Below are 24,152 nucleotides of genomic sequence, written 5' to 3'. Positions count from 1 at the left end.
ACAGCAGAGCGAGAGAGAGCAATGACATGGTGCATATGTCTACACACACAGCAGAGCGAGAGAGCAATGACGTGGTGCATATGTCTACACACACAGCAGAGCGAGAGAGAGCAATGAGATGGTGCATATGTCTACACACACAGCAGAGCGAGAGAGAGAGAGCAATGACATGGTGCATATGTCTACACACACAGCAGAGCGAGAGAGCAATGACGTGGTGCATATGTCTACACACACAGCAGAGAGAGAGAGAGAGAGAGCAATGACATGGTGCATATGTCTACACACACAGCAGAGCGAGAGAGAGAGAGAGCAATGACATGGTGCATATGTCTACACACACAGCAGAGCGAGAGAGAGCAATGACATGGTGCATATGTCTACACACACAGCAGAGAGAGAGAGCAATGACGTGGTGCATATGTCTACACACACAGCAGAGAGAGAGAGCAATGACGTGGTGCATATGTCTACACACACAGCAGAGAGAGAGAGAGCAATGACGTGGTGCATATGTCTACACACACAGCAGAGAGAGAGAGCAATGACGTGGTGCATATGTCTACACACACAGCAGAGCGAGAGAGAGCAATGACGTGGTGCATATGTCTACACACACAGCAGAGCGAGAGAGAGCAATGACGTGGTGCATATGTCTACACACTTTTTAGCCAGAACTAATGGCTAAAAAGTATACAAAATTACCGGGGAATCTTTTTAACTAAGAGGTTCTTCTCATCAATGTTCATTGAAGATTGCACCTGCCACTGCTTCCACTTCTCATACTTGGTTGCATAGACCTCCATGATAGACCACAGGCGTCTCTGCTTTGAAAACAAGTTCATGTTCCTTCCTATTAGGTAAGGCTATGAAGATATAGATGTCAGTGGCACTGATCCACTAAGACTCAAACAAAAGGTTATCCCCTACATAGACTCTGCTGGGGGCCTCGAATTTCCCCACATATCACAGCTGGGCCCAGCGCTGGCCAGAGCTAGGAGCCATGATGGTAAGGGCTTAGGTTGGCTGCTCACTGTGGGAGATGGGGAAGAGGGACAACGACTTATTGCTCGAGTCCGGACATGGTGTTCACTATTTGACTTCACAATGTTACTAAATTAATATTGGATATTTTTATTACATTTGGCACTGCCAGAATAATTTAATTCGACACCAGTTTAAAACTGTGTTCAGTGTTCCTCTCCCTAGTCTGAAACTGACTCTGAGGCACAATGCTTCATTCATGCCCTCTAACTTCCCCTTCACTGCAACAGTTTTCATTATTTATAGCTAAGTTTACATAACTCCTAATTATTAGTAGAATCCACTATTATCTATCTATCTGACCTGCTTATTCATGCAAACTGGATATACAATACTGTAAATAACAAGCAAATAAAGTGAAGCATCCTATTAAATGCAGGCTGCAGTTTCCTTGATAACTAGTCCCTCACTTCTGGCCAGCCATAATCCCCTGAATAGACACTGGCAGCCTTGGGCCAGGGCCAGAGGCATGTGGCTGGTCAGTGAGGGGCAAGGCCCAGAGTGAGGTTGGAATCTACCTTGGCAGACTGCAGAATCACATCACACCGACACCGTCTCAGAGTCTACACAATGGCTACAGCTGGTAGCTAAGTCTTATCACAACACACTCAATGAACAGAGAGGGTGGGGTCGACTGGAAAGAAATGAGAGACAGAGGGGAGAGAGAGAGAGAGAGAGAGAGGAGAAAGCGCGTGCGAGAGAGAGGAGAAAGCGAGAGAGAGAGAGTGAGAGAAGGAGAAAGAGATGGATATGAGAGAAGAGAGATAAATTGAAGCTGAAAGAAAGCAGTTTGCTCAAATTAATTGGGAAAGACTGGTGTCTGATGGTTGCAGTGTCCCTTCCACTCTTCCTCCTCCCTCCATCATTATCCTTTTCCCTTTTCTCTTTCTCGACCCAAGCAGAGTCATTTAGCCAATAGCACCCTGTCCTACCTGACACCATTTCTTCTCCTCACTGCTGGCATGACAACCAAGGGACACATCTACACAGCCAAGACAAACATTCTTTCTCTTGAGAGACTGAGTCCTTCGATGTCTGAATGTTGCCTACTTCCAACTCTGTTCCCTGATTCAAACTCACAACAATGGCAATTTTGATGTAGAGTGGGATGCCTCTGAAAGAGATTTGCACATAATTGCAATGCGTTTGACTGTAAATTGTCCCACTGTCCTTCAGGTTACTTTAGTAAAGTATGTGTTGCTTCAAGCCTTCATCTCTGGGCTTATTCTCATTGCACAGCCAGTCAGACAGGTTTGCACACAGCCACTATAAAATGCCATTCACCTTGATGCCACAATATCAATTCAAAGAACTGCAGTCTGAAAGCCCAGCTAGTCCATGAATCAGTCACGATTCAAACTAAGTTTTGTGTAGAAAGAATATAAACTGCCTACGCTGTCTGCATTTTAAAGAATGATGCTTTGCCTACCCATACGAATTTAAAGAAAAATGCATTTCAAATACATGTATCTACATTTGCATATTTTCTCAAATTAATGTAATGCCTGACAATATTACAGAAATGCTTGGCTATGACATCTAGTCTACAGGGTGGCCAAAGTGCTTCCTAATGAGGCTTCTTAAATTACTCTTTAGAAATTGATCAATGGAGATACTTTTTGGGGCCACCAAGGCAAAACTTTGGCAGTGATATAAATTTTAATTGTGATGGTGAGTAAAAACAAACCTTTTGATTTGACAAAATGTTAACATGGTCATAAAGAGCACATTCAACTTCATAAAAAACATCCCAAGAGTAAAAAAAAGAGACTATAATAAGGGCCTCTCTTCAGCTTAATTAAATAAGAGATTGAGCACTAGGCTGTTATTTTTATCAAAATATATACATCGTACAACGTTACACAATGTGTCAAAGTGTAGGTCTAGGCCTTGTGCTTCCAATGAGTGCTCTACAGTGGATGGGTAGCGTTGTTATGGTGTGTCCGTAACCAGGTGGGAAGTGGAAATACCACATCTGGTAAAAATCCACTTGAGTGGCACTCCAGCTGGTAATTACTAGTTAAATCAGCCATGAATCCCCTTGTGACAGGAGGAATGGAAGTTTGTTGTGTGCAACAGAGAGGGGCAATTGAATGCATGATTCACCATTTATTTTATTTCTTGCCTGTCTATCTATGGTTAACAGAGTTGATGTGTTATGCTCGACCCGCTCAGTTTTACACCAAAAAACACCTGAAAACTGCCAAAAAAGAGACCACATAACAGGGTTGACCTTAAAATGAGGGACAGAATCACTAATAACATGAAATAAATAGTGATCTTCACAAATACCTTTGTCGAAGCAACGACATAACTAGGACCTTACAATGACGGTGGAAAGTGAGAAATGTTGGGGTTAAAATCTTCCTTGAAGTCACAGAGGGGCACGTCAAAATGCTGCATTGTGCCACTTTAGCAAGTCTTTATTCATACTGAATATCAAATTGATTGAATTCTCCATGTGGTCTATATTAAAGGGCACCTTAATTCATATAACAGGCTTTGAAATTCAATACTGGTGCATTATTTCTACTTGAAAAAGAAAAGGAGAGACGCACACTAGGAGCTCAGATGCCATAATTTAATAACCACCGTTTGGACAGACAAGTTGTCTTCATCAGGGTATAATGACAAACACTAGGTCACTAGTTTATATAGTTTATATATAGGACACACACAGGTGTCTGTAATTGGCTGGTTGTGGCTTGATGTCATTAGTTGATTTAGAGATATAACAGAACACATACAAAAGCATGATTTTTACTCAACACATCAAAGGAACACAAAAGGCACTAATTTCGTGGAATGACCCAGTACACGCTAAGTTCTTCCCATTGGACGTTGGTTGCAATGCTCTCGTCAAGTTAGTTTGTTTATTTGTCATATGCACACGAAGGAGTCATTTATTTTTGTCATTTAAATGCATGTTAGTGTTTTTGGAATGTGTCAAGTACAATAAAAATGCATTTTTGACAAAATATATTGTCATTTGAAGACTTGGAGCGTGGCTTGTTGGGGGCATGGCTTTATCTTAGTGATTTTTGGCCACATTTGTGATACCAAAGAGCCTACTAAAGTTTTATTGTTAAGACAGTCACCATTTCATTACAATATGATTTGGCCAAATTTGCCATATATTTGAATAAAAACACATATTTCTTACAAATGCATGTTGGAATATATTTTACAAAGCATTTCCAAATATATTGATAAATACATCTGAAAATATATTCTTTAATGTATTTCAGAATGTATTTGGAAATATATTTAAATACATTTTACATACATGCATATATACATTTTAAATACATTCCATAATATATGGTGGAATGTATTTAAAATGTATTAAATTAAAAAAGGTTTTGACATTATTTTGACAATTTTAAATATTTCACATGTACACTAAAAAATGTATCGAAATATTTTTTATTTTTTTATTTTTTCCCCCCCGTATGGGTAAATAAGATGACAGTGCAGTTGGCTGTCAGATCGTCCATCTCTCATCATCACCCCCCAGTCACAGACAGACATGAAATCAACCAATACTGATAGATGGTTAACAGGTGTAGTCTAATTACAGACATCATCTCTACAGCCAAACAAACTGATTGCCATGTCATTTAAATGACAGACATGTTTATCTGGGAAGCTAATTAAAAGGTAGAAAATCAAGGCTGTTGGGTTTGGAGGTAGTGGAGGGAGCCTTTAGAGGCAAGTGTTCTCCTGGGTCTACTGTAATAAGCTATTTTCAACACTAATGATGCCATAATGAATATATAATGGGTGGGGTGGGGGAACGAGGGGCTCTATCCCAGGTGAGAAAGGTGTGATGGTGGTGAGAGGGGGGTTGGGGTGCAGGAGGAGGGTATTGTGGACGAATGTGTGGAGGAGAGGGGGGGAATGGGGAGAAGGTTTGAGGGGGGGTCCATCTGTTTCAACAACCCAGAACCAGGGCACTGAGAGGGGAGTGGGAGGAGGGTCTGAGGGGGCAATTACCTGCTGCAGCAGTGGGGCCCAGGAGAGGCCATCATTAGAGTGAGGGAAAAGGACCGGGTTGGGGGGGGGGGGGGTGGGGGGTGACCTCTGTTGACCCTGACAGTCAGTCAATGTGGACATATGAGAGGATGAAGAGGAGGAGACAAAGCTGATTAATCTAGATCAGATGCATCCCACCCCCTCTAACCCTTACCCCCATTTTCCCATACTCCTCTCTCTCTCTATCCTCTCTGAAATGTATGATTTTGGGTTAAGATGGCTTCTAAGTTTTATGTGTGTTTTTTTTTTTTTAATGGTCGAATTAATAAACTAAACTAAGTTGAGCCATCTGCAGCTTACTGACTTGTTGGAATGCTGCTGGGATCCTCTGTGTATTAAGACAGTGTAGAGGCACTTTGAAGCTAGTGTTGGTGTTCGACAAACCCACAGAGCGGAAGACATCCAGAAGGTAAGGGAGATGGCAGGGATGAGAAAGGGATGAGACATCTCTCTGTCTCCCAGGTTGGTTCTCAATCATCCCTTTCATCAACAGGGCTATGCATTAAGTGTTTTGACGATCTTATTTGTATATGGTAATGTACGAGAAATAATGTGTATACAACGGAAATGTATGTGGTGCTGAGCATTATAAAACATGAAGAGAAGTCAAATTGTTTAAGATAAACGAAGTTCAGTTTATCCTGCTTTCATCACAAGGAAACAAAGGAGTAGGAAGTAAAGCATCACTGAGTGATATGAGCCTTTCTATAACAAGACAAATACCCTCCTTTATCTTTGGCTTACAGGGCACGCATGCACACACACCCATACACACACACCCATACACACACACCCATACACACACATTTAAATGTAAGCCACATTAGAGGGGATCTGCTCACTTCAATATATTATAATGTGATGCTTGCCCTTAATGGAAAATCAATGAGAAGACAAGCCCGCTACCTCTGAGACCATGCAAAATGCAATTTCCAAATTGACATGTGGAGGGTGTGTGTGATTGATTCTGACTGGTGCCCCATTTTAATATTGTTTACCGTGAGCTCATTGACTCTCAGACATTGTCCTCTGGTTCATCTACAACACGCCAAATGACAGGCCTCTTTCTTTTTCAATCCCGCTCTCTATCCCTCCGCCCTCTCTCTCTCTCTCTTTGACTCGTCCATGTCCATATTGCTGTCAGATGAAGATTTTCATGGGGTTAAATGCCAATACAGAGTCAATATCAACTAAGCCTGGATGACATGGCCAGAGGGTCTGATTATAGTCACTGTGAACATTAAAGTATGTCCTGTAACAAATTCAAACCTGTTCCCAATCAGACATTTCCCCACACCTCAAACTTCAGCCCTGGAAGGCCATTTACAGCATCAATAAACACCCCTGACCTGACTCATTCCACCTAGATACAACAGTGCAAAAGACCAAACAAAATCCAAGCATCACAGTATACAGTTGTGGCCAAAAGTTTTGAGAATGACACAGATATTAATTTCCACAAAGTTTGCTGCTTCAGTGTCTTTAGATATTTTTGTCAGATGTTACTATGGAATACTGAACTATAATTACAAGCATTTCATAAGTGTCAAAGGCTTTTATTGACAATTACATGAAGTTGATGCAAAGAGTCAATGTTTGCAGTGTTGACCCTTCTTTTTCAAGACCTCTGCAATCCGCCCTGGCATGCTGTCAATTAACTTTTGGGCCACATCCTGACTGATGGCAGCCCATTCTTGCATAATCAATGCTTGGAATTTGTCAGAATTTGTGGGTTTTTGTTTGTCTACCCGCCTCTTGAGGATTGACCACAAGTTCTCAATGGGATTAAGATCTGGGGAGTTTCCTGGCCATGGACCCAAAATATCAATGTTTTGTTCCCCGAGCCACTTAGTTATCACTTTTGCCTGATGGCAAGGTGCTCCATCATGCTGGAAAAGGCATTGTTCGTCACCAAACTGTTCCTGGATGGTTGGGAGAAGTTGCTCTCGGAGGATGTGTTGGTACCATTCTTTATTCATGGCTGTGTTCTTAGGCAAAATTGTTAATCAGCCCACTCCCTTGGCTGAGAAGCAACCCCACACATGAATGGTCTCAAGATGCTTTACTGTTGGCATGATACAGGACTGATGGTAGCGCTCACCTTGTCTTCTCCGGACAAGCTTTTTTCAGGATGGCCCAAACAATTGAAAAGGGGATTCATCTGAGGAAATGACTTTACCCCAGTCCTCAGCAGTCCAATCCCTGTACCTTTTGCAGAATATCAGTCTGTCCCTGATGTTTTTCCTGGAGAGAAGTGGCTTCTTTCATGCCCTTCTTGACACCAGGCCATCCTCCAAAAGTCTTCGCCTCACTGTGCGTGCAGATGCACTCACACCTGCCTGCTGCAATTCCTGAGCAAGCTCTGTACTGGTGGTGCACCAATCCCGCAGCTGAATCAACTTTAGGAGACGGTCCTGGTGCTTGCTGGACATTCTTGGGCACCCTGAAGCCTTCTTCACAACAATTGAACCGCTCTCCTTGAAGTTCTTGATGATCCGATAAATGGTTGATTTAGGTGCAATCTTACTGGCAGCAATATCCTTGCCTGTGAAGCCCTTTTTGTGCAAAGCAATGATGTCGGCATGTGTTTCTTTGCAGGTAACCATGGTTGACAGAGGAAGAACAATGATTCCAAGCACCACCCTCCTTTTGAAGCTTCCATTCTGTTATTCGAACTCAATCAGCATGACAGAGTGATCTCCAGTCTTGTCCTCGTCAACACTCACACCTGTGTTAACGAGAGAATCACTGACATGATGTCAGCTGGTCCTTTTGTGGCAGGGCTGAAATGCAGTGGAAATGTTTTTGGGGGATTCAGTTAATTTGCATGGCAAAGAGGGACTTTGCAATTAATTGCAATTCATCTGATCACTCTTCATAACATTCTGGAGTATATGCAAATTGCCATCATACAAACTGAGGCAGCAGACTTTGTGAAAATTAATATTTGTGTCATTCTCAAAACTTTTGGCCACAACTGTACATTGGAATCACAGGAGGTTGGTGGCACCTTAATAGGGACAAATGGGCTTGTGGTAATGACTGGAGTGGAATCGGTGGAATGCTATCAAATGTGTGGTATGCTTTTCATGTGTTTGATGCCATTCCATTTGCTCCGTTCCAGACATTATTATGAGCCGTCCTCCCCTCAGAAGACTCCACTGCTTGGCACTACATATATGACCCAATAGCCTGGCGAGATCTCAGCACTCCCCCATGGAACGCACTGAGTTGGTTCACAGTAAATTGGATTAGCTGTAAAGAGAGGCGTCCAGGTTAATGTGCCCTGGATCACACACGAATCACACACACACTCTAAGGGTGTAATAATTAGTCCAAACAGTTCTCATTAGTCCAAACAAAACAAGAGCTTCATTTGGACAAATTCAGGTTGGTCCTTCCCTGTATGATTTAGTTTACTTCCTTTTAAGAAATGTTTTGTAACATAATTGACGGAATGAATATACCCAAAGGGCAAGTGGACAAAACACACACACACAGCTTCCAGGAAAATCCATGAACCGTCTTCTCACACACTGGCATAAAACAAAGATACACATATTCACCCAAACACATTCACATTAACTGACACATGCACAAAGCGCTGACCCTGAAGTGTGACACCGTATGCTCTGATAGCTGAAATGCACAATAGGCCGCTGCTACAGCAGACAGATCTGACTGTGAGCTGTAACTAATATCCCTATTACATCTCATCCATCAAAAACATCCCATATTGAAATCAACAGAGCAGCAAGCTTATCATTCCAACAAGAGCGCTTTTTAGATACAAGTGGCACAATCTATTTTCTGCAGGAGCAACAGTGTTGCATTTTATATACAGTGCATTCGGGAAGAATTCAGACCCCTTGACTTTTTCCACATTTTGTTACGTTACAGCCTTACTCTGAAATTGATTAAAGTGTTTTTTCCCCCTCATCAATCTACACATATTGAGCGGCAGGTAGCCGAGTGGTTAGAGCGTCAGACTTGAAACCGAAAGGTTGCAAGATCGAATCCCTGAGCTGACAATGTAAAAATCTGTCGTTCTGCCCTTGAACAAGGCAGTTAACCCACTGTTCCCAGGCCGTCATTGAAAATAAGAATTTGTTCTTAACTGACTTGCCTAGTTAAATAAAGGTAAATAAAATAATAACATTACCCCATAATGACAAAGCAAAACCAGGTTATATCAGACCAGAGAATTTTGTTTATCATCGTCTGAGAGCCTTTAGGTGCCTTTTGGCAAACTCCAAGCGGGCTGTCATGTGCCTTTTACTGAGGAGTGGCTTCCGTCTGGCCACTCTACCATAAAGACCTGATTAGTGGAGTGCTGCAGAGATGGGTGTCCTTCTGGAAGGTTCTCCCATCTCCACAGAGGAACTCCAGAGCTCTACCAGAGTGACCATCGGGTTCTTGGTCACCTCCCTGACTAAGGCCCTTCTCCCCGATTACTCAGTTTGGCCGGACGTCCAGCTCCAGGAAGAGTCTTGCTGTTTCCAAACTTCTTTAATTTAAGAATGATGGAGACTACTGTGTTCTTGGGGACATTCAATGCTGCAGACATTTTTTGGTACCCTTCCCCAGATCTTTGCCTCGACACAATCCTGTCTCGGAGCTCTACGGACAACTCATTCGACCTCATGGCTTGGTTTTTGCTCTGACATGCACTGTCAACTGTGCGACCTTATATAGACAGGTTTGCACCTTTCCAAATCGTGTCCAATCAAATGAATTTACCACAGGTGTACTCTAATCAAGTTGTAGAAACATCTCAAGTATGATCAATGGAAACAGGATGCACCTGAGCTCAATTTCGAGTCTCATAGCAAAGGGTCTGAATGTAAAGAAGGTATTTCTGTTATTTTATTTTTTTTAATTAGCAACATTTCTAAAAACCTGTTTTCACTTTGTCATTATGGGGTATTGTGTGTAGATTGCTGAGGATTTTTATTTGATCCATTTTAGAATAAGGCTGTAATGTAACATAATGTGGAAAAAATCAAGGGGTCTGAATACTTTCCGAAGGCACTCTATATCACATTGGGAAAATAGATCCCATTTCTGAGTAAGCCAAGATATTGGGCAGGGCAGAACACTCCACACTTCAATAGCTGCACACACAGCCTCATCGCCCAAACCACAATGACCTCCATTCAACACCAACATCACTCACCTTGCCGAAATCCCTGACATCGAACAGGTCAAATGGGTCAAACAGCTCACTGTTACGCAGGCCAAACTTGTCGTGGCACACCTTGAGGAACGTCCGGATGTTCTTCAGACAGAGAAACTGGAAGAGAGAGAGAAGAAACACCTCAAGGTCAGAAACAGTGTGGGATAAGATTTGTGATGATGTGTACTGGTGAGCTCCCGTCCATTTGGAAACTCCACTCCATTGCTTGCTAGTCCCTCAGTTTGCGCCAAACACAGACTGTTTGATAATGTTTGTTTATGTTGCTTACCTTTTCAAACAAATTCATACCGAGACGTGCCGTATGTGCGTATTAGTTATCCAGCAGGTGCGTGCTCTCAGTAATTAGAAAGTTATATGTTGAGGGGTGTTTTCCTGATAATATTCTTTACCTGTTAAATGTTTACGTGATACCTATTGAAGGATAATGATTATAAAGTGACATGTGAATCTGAAAATAAAAGAGGGAAATTGCTGACCCTGTAAAACAACACATTTCACTGCACCTATCCGGTGTATGTGACAATATAACATATCAACTCAGCAAAAAAAGAAACGTCCTCTCACTGTCAACTGCATTCATTTTCAGCAAACATAACGTGTAAATATTTGTATGAACATAAGAGTCAACAACTGAGACATAAACTGAACAAGTTCCACAGACATGTGACTAACAGAAATGGAATAATGTGTCCCTGAACAAAGGTAAAAAGTAACAGTCAGTATCTGGTGTGGCCACCAGCTGCATTATGTACTGCAGTGCATCTCCTCCTCATGGACTGCACCAGATTTGCCAGTTCTTGCTGTGAGATTTTACCCCACTCTTCCACCAAGGCACCTGCAAGTTCCAGACATTCCTGGGGGGAATGGCCCTAGCCCTCACCCTCCAATCCAACAGGTCCCAGACGTGCTCAATGGGATTGAGATCCGGGCTCTTCGCTGGCCAAGGCAGAACACTGACATTCCTATCTTGCAGAAAATCAGCCATACTGCTCGTTCTGTTCGTGGTGGCGTTGTCATGCTGGAGGGTCATGTCAGGATGAGCCTGCAGAAAGGGTACCACATGAGGGAGGAGGATGTCTTCCCTGTAACGCACAGCTTTGAGATTGCCTGCGCATGACAACAAGCTCAGTCCGATGATGCTGTAACACACCGCCCTAGACCATGACGGACCCTACACCTCCAAATCGATCCCGCTCCAGAGCACAGGCCTCGGTGTAACGCTCATTCCTTCGACGATAAACACGAATCCGACCATCACCCCTGGTGAGACAAAACCGCGACTCATCAGTGAAGAGCACTTTTTGACAGTCCTGTCTGGTCCAGCGACGGTGGGTTTGTGCCCATAGCTGACGTTGTTGCCGGTGATGTCTGGTGAGGACCTGCCTTACAACAGGCCTACAAGCCCTCAGTCCAGCCTCTCTCAGCCTATTGCGGACAGTCTGAGCACTGATGGAGGGATTGTGCGTTCCTGGTGTAACTCGAACAGTTGTTGTTGCCATCCTGTACCTGTCCCGTAGGTGTGATGTTCGGATGTACCGATGTCACTGCGAGGACGATCAGCTGTCCGTCCTGTCTCCCTGTAGCGCTGTCTTAGGCATCTCACAGTATGGACATTGAAATGTATTGCCCTGGCCACATCTGCAGTCCTCATGCCTCCTTGCAGCATGCCTCAGGCACGTTCACGCAGATGAGCAGGGATCCTGGGCATCTTTCTTTTGGTGTTTTTCAGAGTCAGTAGAAAGGCTTCTTTAGTGTCCTAGGTTTTCATAACTGTGACCTTAATTGTCTACCGTCTGTACGCTGTTAGTGTCTTAACGACCGTTCCACAGGTGCATGTTCATTAATTGTTTATGGTTCATTGAACAAGCATGGGAAACAGTGTTTAAACCCTTTACAATGAAGATCTATTTGGATTTTTACGAATTATCTTTGAAAGACAGGGTCCTGAAAAAGGGAATTTCGTTTTACTACATTTGGGGACTGCTGTGAACATCAGAAATGTTTCTAGCTCAATCCAACTCCTAGTTTTTTTTTTTTTTTTTTTTTATTTAACCTTTATTTAACTAGGCAATTCAGGTAAGAACACATTCTTATTTACAATGACGGCCTACCCCAGCCAAACCCGGACAACGCTGAGCCAATTGTCTGCCACCCTATAGGAGTCCCAATCACGGCCGGATGTGATGCAGCCTGGATTCGAACCAGGGACTGCAGTGACACCTCTTGACACCTCTTGCCTTAGACCGCTGCGCCACTCAGGATCTGTAATAAGCAATATCATTGTTACATCTTTTAGAGAATAGGCCTATTTAATTTCCTGGTCATGATTGACAGGCTCTCCACTTCCTCCTCCTTCCTGTATGTATGCTAAGCGTGATTAAACACCACGCCAGGCTGATTGTGCTCCTGAGGCTCTGTCTGAAGCTGGGACTGAAGTAGTACATCTCTGACTCAGATAACACAGGCAGAGAGCAGAGAGACACCTGTCTCCTAGCAATATCCCCCCATAACCCATGTCATAGTATCTCATAGTAGTACCAATGACTCAAACCAACATTACACTCTTAGAAAAAAAGCTGCTATCTAGAACCTAAAAGGGTTCTTCAGCTTTCCCCAAAGGAGAACCCTTTCAATGACCCTTTATGGTTCGAAATAGAACCCTTTTGGTTCCAGGTAGAAACCTTTTGGGTTCCATCTAGAAGCCTTTCCACTGAGGATTCTACAAGAAACTCAAAAGGGTTCTACCTGGAACCAAAAAAGGGTAATTACCTGGGAACAAAAAGGGTTCTCCTATGGGGACAGCCGAATAACCCCTATAGAACCCTTTTTTCTAAGAGTGTAGGGTCACCTCTTCAGGTACAGGAGATGTGCTGTATGAACTGTGCTTTCCCTCTAGCATGGATTTAGACATCCTTGTGAATTTGCCAGTACATATCAGACACCACTTGGTAGAAGCCACCGGCCCTATGCACTGATGTTATACTAGATCAACCTGCTCTCTCAGTTAGGAATGAGAAGAGTGTGTACCACATATCCAATATTCCATGCATGGTGACGTTATAGAATTGGCTAAATTATCTTGTGCATCAGAGTGAATCTCTTCATGAGTAAATGTGTTTCTGCAATAAGTACAATGTATCAGACTACGGGTGAGAGACAACCATAAGTACCGCGACAAAACAATAACGCAGCAGCATTATTGTCTTCCATCTCTCACCACCTAATGTGTAGATATTACCTAGCTCACTGAGATAGGCTCTTTCATACTGTATCTTACCGTGTGGGTCGAGAAGCAGCTGTGGCCATGGAGACAGACTCTGTACCAATGTGTTTTCCTGATAGTGTGAGAGAGGCCGGGGCGGCTTCGTTAACCAAAAATACTTGGGTATTTATGCTGATGAAAGCTTTGGGCTTGAAACACATCCCTTGACTAATTTCAGCTGCTATGGAATGCGTGTTGAGAACAGTCTTTCTTTTGGCACCTGCTGTGTTTTCATGTTAGTAGTTGAGCAGCCTTGCATTTTTAAGTGGATAATAGGCTGAATGAGTTTGAGATATGATATGCTACTGTCCATTGTTCTGGATATTCATGCCAGTCCTGTGTGTCCAGACCTCAGGTTTCTGCTGATTCACATTCATACAGCACATCTCCACAGAGAGAGTCATTGCACTGAGCCACATAAGAGAGCAACACCGGCCACCGCGCCCAGTGACGTGCGACGTGATTGGCTGGCCGCTGCAGTGGCATTTGCAGTTCACTAGCTAAGGTTATCATGTCTGCCGATTGTCAAATGGAGAGGGAAAAAGTGTATTCTTCTGCCAAGGATAAAAGGTAACATTTGCAGGAGGTGGTTGGAGTGGGGGGGGGGGGGGGGGGGGGCTCCAGACAGAGATCATAGGAGCGAATATGTGGAAGACATTCTAATGCATGTACTGTTGCCTAGTGTAAGATAACAGAGCTGAGGGGATGAGTGATGGAATCATGATCTGTTGAGTGGAAAACACACATATACACACACCATCTCTACAGCTCTGAACACACCCGGGAGACACTCTGAACATGGTCAGGTCCTCAGGCTGCTGCTGTCCTGAATACAACTCACATGGGAGTATCCTACTGTGTTACCCCACATATCCATAGCTAGTCTTGCATGTCATTTTTCTGTGTGAAATACTACAGTCAGAACATCTCTTGTATCTCTAACTGCACTAAACCTTTGCATTTTCATTTCTGTATAACATATACAGTTGAAGTCGGAAGTTTACATACACCTTAGCCAAATACATTTAAACTCAGTTTTTCACAATTACTGACATTTAATCCTAGTAAAAGTTCCCTGTCTTAGGTCAGTTAGGATCACCACTTTATTTTAAGAATGTGAAATGTCAGAATAATAGTAGAGAGAATGATTATTTCAGCTTTTATTTCTTTCATTACATTCCCAGTGGGTCAGAAGTTTATATACACTCAATTAGTATTTGGTAGCATTGCCTTGAGTTGTTTAACTTGGGTCAAATGTTTCGGATAGCCTTCCACAAGCTTCCCACAATAAGTTGGGTGAATTTTGGCCCATTCCTCCTGACAGAGCTTGTGTAACTGAGTCAGGTTTGTAGGCCTCCTTGCTCACACACGCTTTTACAGTTCTGCCCACAAATTTTCTATAGGATTGAGGTCAGGGCTTTGTGATGGCCACTCCAATACCTTGCCTTTGTTGTCCTTAAGCCATGTTGCCACAGCTTTGGAAGTATGCTTGGGGTCATTGTCCATTTGGAAGACCCATTTGTGACCAAGCTTTAACTTCCTGACTGATGTCTTGAAATGTTGCTTCAATATATCCAAATCATTGTTCTTCGGCTTGCAAGCCTCCCCCTTTTTCCTCCAAACATAACGATGGTCATTATGGCCAAACAGTTCTATTTTTGTTTCATCAGACCCGAGGACATTTCTTCAAAAAGTATGATCTTTGTACCCCATGTGCAGTTGCAAACCGTAGTCTGGATTTTTAATGGCGGTTTTGGAGCAGTGGCTTCTTCCTTGCTGAGCGGCCTTTCAGGTGATGTCGATATAGGACTCGTTTTACTGTGGATATTGTCACGCCCTGGCCTTAGTTATCTTTGTTTTCTTTATTATTTTAGTTAGGTCAGGGTGTGACATGGGGGATGTATGTTTTATGGGGCAGTGTCTAGTCTAGGTGTATGTATGTCTATGGTTGCCTAGATTGGTTCTCAATTAGAGACAGCTGTCTATCGTTGTCTCTAATTGGGAACCATATTTAGGCAGCCATATTCATTAGGTAGTTCGTGGGTGATTGTCTATATGTAAGTTGCCTGTGTCTGCACTTATTGTAATTATAGCTTCACGTTCGTTTGTTGTTTTTGTATAGTTTGTTTAAGTGTTCTTCGTCTTCGTTATAATAAATAGAAGATGTATTGTTATCACGCTGCGCCTTGGTCCTCTCTTCATCCAAACGACGAACGTGACAGATATACATATGTACCTGTTTCCTCCAGCATCTTCACAAGGTCCTTTGTTGTTGTTCTGAGATTGATTTGCACTATTCGCACCAAAGTATGTTCGTCTCTGGGAGACAGAACGCGTCTCCTTCCTGAGCGGTATGACGGCTGTGTGGTCCCATGGTGTTTATACTTGCGTAGTATTGTTTGTACAGATGAATGTGGTACCTTCAGGCATTTGGAAATTGCTCCCAAGGATGAACCAGACTTGTGGAGGTCTACAATTTTCTGAGGTCTTGGCTGATATCTTTTGATTTTCCCATGATGTCAAGCAAAGAGGCACTGAGTTTGAAGGTAGGCCTTGAAATACATCCACAGGTACACCTTCAATTGACTCAAATGATGTCAATTAGCCTATCAGAAGCTTCTAAAGCCATGACATCATTTTCTGGAATTTTCCAAGATGCCCACCCAGACCCTCCCCTATAGGTTCAGGTTTTGCGGCCGGAGTCCGCACCTTTGGAGGGGGGTACTGTCACGCCCTGACCCTAGAGATCCTTTTTATGTCTCTATTTTGGTTTGGTCCAGGGCGTGAGTTGGGGTGGGCATTCTATGTTTTGTGTTCTATATTTTTGTATTTCTTTGTTGTTTGGCCGGGTGTGGTTCTCAATCAGAGGCAGCTGTCTATCGTTGTCTCTGATTGAGAACCATACTTAGGTAGCTCTTGCCCACATGGGTTTTGTGGGTAGTTATTTTCTGTTTTGTGTGTCTGCACCAGACAGAACTGTTTCTTTGTTTCCCGCTTTGTTATTTTTTGTTCTAGTGTTCAGCTGTATTAAAAATCATGAACACGTACTACGCTGCACCTTGGTCCTCTTCTTCAAACAGCCGTTACACTAGTGGTTAGAGCATTGGGCCAGTAACCGACATGTTGCTAGATCGTATCCCCGAGCTGACAAGATAAAAATATGTCGTTCTGCCCCTGAACAAGGCAATTAACCCACTGTTCCTAGGATGTCATTGTAAATAAGAAGTTGTTCTTAACTGACTTGCCTAGTTAAATAAAGGTTTACAAAAATGCTCTGATGAATGAAATGAAATAAAACATTAAAACAACAGCCAACAACCAGTGTGAGCAATAAGAACACTTGTTGGTATGGGGTGGAGAAGAGAAAAGGGAAGAGAGGAGGATGACATGAGCGAACGGCAAAGAGGGAGAAAACAGGTAACAAAGGGCTGTCACCCCCTGACAGCATCTCAGTGGTGTTGCCCAACCCACCCCTCACACAGATAATAATGCATTACCCCAGCACTGTGGAGGAACTGTGACCCTCAAGTGCACTGCCTCCCCACTGCTTCACAAATGAAGGGATACAAATGCGAGCTTCCTCATAAACCTGAGAGCTCTGGAATTAAAGGGAAGGAGGAGGGGGAGGAAAAAGGGGTTGTTTTGCCAAAACTGAGGCGCTTTGGTGTTAGCTAAAAGGGAACGCCGGCAGAGAACAAGTCCTGTGGGGTAGCGGGGGATGGGATGGGAGGGGAGGAGGGTAAGGGGTGGAAGGGGTTGTTGTGTCTGACTCTGAGGATGATGAAAAAAAGAACAGAGTGCAGAGCAACTAAGCAAGCAAGGGGGAAAAGGGTGGATACAGTCTGCGGAGAGATGGGGAGTTGAGAGATGGGTCCACACAGACTGAGGCAGCTGATATGAGTCAGTGAGTGGATCAGATAGTCAGAGTCAGTGGGAGAGAGTCAAGTCTGTCTAAGAGAGAGTCAAGCAGACAGACACAGTCATTTGAAACACACAGACAGCAGCTGGTGATGTGTGTACCTGTGTCTACGGAAGGGAATCACTCCACACACCTCTGGAAAAACAGAACAGAACATTGCAGCCCACTCAACACTGTCCTCTCCTCCACAGCAGCCCACATAAAATAGGCTGTGCTGCTTATGACAGATGGATGAGATGCTACAGGGAGCGGTGTGTGTGTGTGTGAAGACCAGGCTCTCTGGGAAACCTACAGGCAAACACCTCTAGTAATTCTAATACTGTGCTAGATATTACAGTATGTTGTCCATGCTCTGTGTATTTCATCCTCTCTCTCACCAGCCCTGCCTGTACGTTTAGAAACACCCTTCTCTCTTGGAATAGGGAGTCAGCCACACCCTCTGATTGGTGTTGTGAACAGACAACTAGGGGGCCTGGAGGACCTCCCACCCCCACCCCTGTTATCTATGACGGAAGGCAAACTTCCGGGTCGCACAGATGTTAAAGCCAGTCAAGAGAAGGCCCGTCTCAGGCTAATTAGGGAGGCAGACACACCATGAATAATACATCAGCACTATGCAAATGTTAATCTGATAGCATTACCCCCAACGCCCCATATAAGGACGCGGAGCGCCCATGTTATTAGATCAAGCCCCAACACAACACACGAAGCCTTTCAAATTAGCACTATGTGACCCAGTTTTAAGATCTGTGTTAAGTAGGCTAACTACAGGCTTTTAGAAGGGTTCATCTCCATTACAAAGGATCATAATTCATTGGAAAAGCCAGACTCCAGAAGGAGTGGTGCTGTAGTGATTCAGAATGGTTGAGATAATTGAGGCAAGTCCACCTTCACCTTTGCTCCAACTGTATATAAGATGTTAGCACACAAGTTAATTGCCCCAAGGGGCAGTTCTTAGATAAGAGGCATGTATTGAAAGTGGAGTGTACAACTTGGTTCACCTAACATGTCTGCTCTCTCGCTCCCTTTCTCACTCACACACACACACACACACACACACACACACACACACACACACACACACACACACACACACACACACACACACACACACACACACACACACACACACACACACACACACACACACACACACACACACAGGTCAATCCGCTGAAAATAGAAAAACCAGTGAACTTTATTCAACTGAAAGGAGGTCCTCTTAAGAGAAAAAAGAGAAAAAAAGCTTTGTGAGAAATGTGAAGCAGAACGGAGGAAAGAGACAGAAGAGAAATGTCTTGAAGGTACTCTGCCCGCTAACGCAGAACCATCCTCAGCTGGGAACAAAGGATGTGCGCTCATGGATAATGGAAAGAACGGAGAGGATCTATTCAATGAAGTTAACGGCACTACAGTCTCTCTCACAGTACCAGGCAAGCCAGCTCGCCACAGCCAGATCCAGCCAGCTGCAATATATTGTAGATGGGTCTCAACATGTCCCCCTCCTACATAGCTTCACTCCCCAATCCACCCTAATCAGGTGACATCATCCATGCCATTGTCAATCAACACCTGGACCTCTGACTAAACCCTGGTGGGTGTCATCAGTCTGCCTCCAGAATAGGCTAACAGTGTGAATGTTGTGTGTATGCCTCCACAACATCATGTGTGTGTGTGTGTGTGTGTGTGTGTGTGTGTGTGTGTGTGTGTGTGTGTGTGTGTGTGTGTGTGTGTGTGTGTGTAAGGAAGGAAGGAAGGAAGGAAGGAAGGAAGGAAGGAGAGGAATGGACCCAGGGCAGCGGAATATAAAATATTTTCCATAACCACAAATATTGTATTTTCATCTGTTTGAAGCTGGTGTACAAAACCAAAATTAAAAGATGCAAAAACTAAACTTAAGAACGGGAAGCATAGAAATAGCGTACAAGGAACAGATCTACTGATTCTTAAACTTTCTTTCAATGAGAATGACAGATATAACTTACATTTCTATGTGAATTTGGTTGGATCGCCCAAAAAGTTACATATTGCATATTTAAATACTGTTTTCCCCCACATCCATCTGCAAAATAATAATTCATTACATTTCCTCCTCTGGGGGTTCAAATGGGTGAAAAATTACATGCAATATTTCTCTATTTTCTGACACAGGGCTTTCACCCTCGCGTGACTGAGCCTATTTAGAGAGTGGGTGAGCATTTCCAAATAAAGATTTGGTTTTCCATGATGGACTCACAAATAATGTCATCATCCACTTGGCTGCTCTGGTCACTCTGGAGAGTTAACTTCCTGTTGTCTTTAGACAAGCCAGAGGTATGGGCCTGGAAACATCATGTCAACCAAGGAGATATCCATTTTACCTACATTAATCCTGCCTTTTCCAACCCTGCTCACCATAATTCAGTCCGAATTTGAAAACCCTCAAAGAATATTGAATCAGACACCACACTTTAGTATGAATACTCTTGTTTTGCAAACCAAAACCTGGGTGCAAACAACCAAAATCTATAATACCTACAGATCAGAGGAGGCTGGTGGGAGCAGCTATAGGAGGACGTCCTCGTTGTAATGGCTGGAAAGAAATGGATGGAAAAGTATCAAAAACATCAAACATACGGAAACCACGTTTGACTTTGTTCCATTTGTTCCATTTAAGCCATTACATTGAGCCTGTCCTCCTATAGCTCCTCCCACCAGCCTCCTCTGCTACAGTACTCTAGGTACAGAATGAGCTGTGTACCATAGACTCTGGAGAGAAGCAGTGTGTGAGCAATCTCTGGTTGTTAGAAACACAATCTCATTGTAGTTCTGTTGTTGGTAGTCTCAGCCCTTCCACATTCTCTCAGCCCCCTGAGTAAAGTGTGGAGAGGGCTGCTGGGAATCTGAGACCACACCGGATCAATGGCCAGGTAATTTATGACACCAGACTGGGGAGCAGAGGACTGCATCTATCTTCTCCCAGCCCCACCGTCTCCCTCCTCCCTCACCAGGGTGTTTCTCATAGCAGTGATTTAGATCCTGTCTTAGATCTAGCTCCTTCATCTCCTTCCTTCCCTGGGAAGGCCAGAGACATCATACAGTGAGAGGGTGGGAGAAATCAATGCTTTTATATTGAGAGTGCCCAGCGTAACAGCAGTACTGAGTGTGTTTTCACCAAATAAAAACTGGGTTTGAGAACACTAAAGGAGAGATGCACGGTTTGGGGTTTACAGATGTAGGATCTTAATTTGATCGCCCTGTTGCAGTGTATTTTGTGGAGTAATGTTTCTGAAGTTTGTAATTTCCATTTTCTAATTTCCGACTTGATTTTCCCTTACGAAAAATGTATCAACCCCTTCAAAAATGTCCATTAATTATAATAATAATATAAATATAATAATAATTATTAACATTTCCTGTTGCTGCATGATCATTTTCCTGCTGTAGCAAACTGACTCAAATTAAGATCCTATACCTGTATAATAGCCTATAATGAGTTTAATTATAAACAGATTTGAATGTTTTGACACTGCGGCATAATAGGAAGCATGCCCATTTTGTCCCATAATACCTAAAATGCATCTGACACGCTTTATTCACACATTGCGTCTGCTTTTAGCACATAGCCTCAAACCAAACTCTGGATGTTGGCTTCTTTATGCCTGTGACATCCATTTTCTTCCTGCACCTCGTTTAGCTTGGGAACACTCATTTCAGAGCATGATGATTCATCTCTTTTGCTTAAAAAACACCTTAGGCATCTTATAATAAAAGAGTCATAAACAAAATAAAAACATGGTAGCAGAACTATTGCACGTACTAGTGATGGGAAGTTCGGCTCTTTTTAATGACTCAGATCTTTAAGACTCATTCATTAAAAACATTCACCATAAGGGGTTTGTTGGAGCTGTCATTTGTGACAGACTTTTAAAAGCGTGCTTTAAACAATGAACATTTGATGATTGCTAGACATACAAATAAGATTAACTGGACTAGACTCTGAACACCTCATTGCAAAATGCATTGCTTGACTGCCGTGAGGGTGGTAAGCACAATACCGTTCGCAAAGTGCATCACCCCACACGATTGGTTCTCAAGTTCGAGTTTGTTTAACAGAGTTTAACACAGTATGTTTTGGTTCTACAAAGTTGTGTCCATCATAACATTCAATAATCAATTAATTGCATTCTTGGACCATGAGATCAATTGTCAGTTGTAAACATGTATTTTTCTTCACTATGCTGCCTGCAGCATGATCTCTTTTGCCTGCGTGCATATAAGACGGAGAGTTGTTGGTCGGGCACGTCTACGGAGTCTGCAAAGGAGAGCATATTAATCCAACTTTAGAATTCATTGTAGCCAGCAGGTCAAACAAACATCTAAAATAAACGAGTCAGTCAGAAAAGGAATCATGACTCTCGAGTCAGTAAAAAGATTAGTCAAAAAGAACAAAATCGTTCAGGAACTGCACATCACTAGTACAGTGTACTCAGGAAAGTATTCAGAACCCCTGACTTTTTCCACATTTTGTTACGTTACAGCCTTAATTCTAAAATTGATTAAATAAGAAATGTTCCTCATCAATCTGCACACAATACCCCATAATGACAAAGCGAAAACAGGTTGTTGTTTTTTGTGTGCAAAAGTGTTAAAAATAAAAAAACAGAAAAACCTTATTTACATAAGTATTCAGACCCTTTGCTATGAGACTCGAATTTGAGCTCAGGTGCATCCTGTTTCCATTGATCATCCTTGAGATGTTTCTACAACTTGATTGGAGTCCACCTGTGCTAAATTCAATTGATTGGACATGATTTGGAAAGGCACACACCTGTCTATATAAGGTCCCACAGTTGACAGTACATGTCAAAAACTAAGCCATGAGGTTGAAGGAATTGTCCGTAGAACTCCGAGACAAGATTGTGTCGAGGCACAGATCTGGGGAAGGGTACCAAAAAATGTCTGCAGCATTGAAGGTCCCCAAGAACACAGTGGCCTCCATCATTCTTATATGGAAGAAGTTTGGAACCACCAAGAGTCTTCCTGGAGCTGGCCGCCTGGCCAAACTGAGTAATCGGGGGAGAATGGTCTTGGTCAGGGAGGTGAATGGTCCACTCAAGGACTTTCACGTTCTTGTTCTGAAGCCATTCCAGCATGGCTTTGGCTGTATGCTTAGGGTCATTGTCCTGTTGGAATGTAAATCTTCGCCCTAGTCTATGGTCGTTTGCACTCTGAAGCAGGTTCTCACCAAGGATTTGCCAGTATTTGGCTCCATTCATTGTTCCCTCTATCCTTACCAGTCTCCCAGTCCCTGCCGCTGAAAAGCATACCCTTAGCATGATGCTGCCAGCACCATTCTTAATGGTAGGGATGATGTTAGACAGGTGATGAGCTGTGCCTGGTTTTCTCCAAAGAGTACAATTCTTGTCTCATCAGACCACATAATATTTGCCTTATGCTCTTTGCAAACTCCAGGCGTGCTGTCATGTGCCTTTTTCTCAGGAGTGGCTTCCGTCAACCACTCTCCCATGAAGCCCAGATTGGTGAAGTGCTGTAGAGACTGTCCTTCCGACAAGTTCTCCCATATCAGCCAAGAAACTCTGTAGTTCTGTCAGAGTGGTCATTAGGTTCTTGGTCACCTCTCTGACCAAGGTCCTTCTTGCCCAGTTGCCAAGTTTGGTCGGACGGCCAGCTCTAGGCAGTCTGGGTAGTTCTATATTTTTTTCCCAATTTCCAATGATGGAGACCACTGTGCTCTTGGAAACTTTCAACACTTTAGAAATGGTTTTATACCTACAGACACGGAGCTATGTTGCCATGGTTTGCTATATAAAGCAGGCAGACAGGCATCGAGACATTCAGTTACTGTTCGATTGAATGTTAGAATGGGCAAAACGAGTGACCTAAGCAACTTTGAGTGTGGTATGATCGTCGGTGCCAGGTGCGCTGGTTCCAGTATCTCAGAAACAGCCTGCCTCCTGGGGTTTACTGAGAATATTGGGACAAACAAAAAACATCCAGTCATTGGCAGTCCTGTGGGCGAAAACAGCTCACTGATTAAAGGTTGAATGAGGATGGCAAGAATTATACAAGCTAACAGGCTGGCCACAAACAGGCAAATAATGGCACAGCACAATGGGCTATTGCCGCAGACGATCACATCGGGTTCCACTCCTATCAGTTAAAAACAAGAAGACAACATCTCCAGTGGACACGCGATCACCAAAACTGGACAATTGAGGAGTGGAAAAACATTGCTTGTCCAACAAATTCCAGAGTCAGGATTTGCCGTAAGCAGCATGAGTCAATGGCCCCATCATGCCTGGTATCAATGGTACAGGCTGGTGGTGGTGGTATAATGGTGTGGGAAATGTTTTCCTGGCACAAGTTATGTGCCTTGATACCAATAGAGCAATGTTTCCATGCCCCGATAATTCAGGCCGTTCTGGAGGCAAAAGGGGGTCCAACCCGATACTAGATGGGTGTACATAATAAACTGGCCACTGAAATCAACAGACAGTCCCTTGGACTTCATGGTATAGGTTTTTGCTCTGACATGCACTGTCAACTGTGGGACCTTATATAGACAGGTGTGTTTCTTTCTAAATCATGTCCAAACAATTGAATTGGCCACAGGTGGACTCCAATAAAGTTGTAGGACAATCAAATGAAATTGGATGCACCTGAGCTGAGTGTCATAGTGAAGGCGTGTGAAT

The 24,152-nt window shown here is 43.3% G+C and overlaps 1 protein-coding gene across 1 annotated transcript in view; it reads right to left on the bottom strand.

The window, feature by feature from the left end:
• The window catches only part of LOC120021009 (guanine nucleotide exchange factor VAV2-like), a 119,157-nt gene that overhangs the window by 37,931 nt on the left and 57,074 nt on the right, over window positions 1–24,152 (bottom strand). Inside the window, exon 2 of the mRNA XM_038964669.1 lies at window positions 10,256–10,372. Coding sequence (XP_038820597.1) covers window positions 10,256–10,372 — 117 coding nt within the window. The remainder of the gene's footprint in view (window positions 1–10,255; window positions 10,373–24,152) is intronic.

This window comes from Salvelinus namaycush, chromosome 26 (genome assembly GCF_016432855.1).
Source record: "Salvelinus namaycush isolate Seneca chromosome 26, SaNama_1.0, whole genome shotgun sequence".
Classification (NCBI taxonomy): Eukaryota; Metazoa; Chordata; class Actinopteri; order Salmoniformes; family Salmonidae; genus Salvelinus; species Salvelinus namaycush.
The sequence above is the reverse complement of the archived record's forward strand: the minus strand, read 5'-3'. Positions and strand labels throughout refer to the sequence as shown.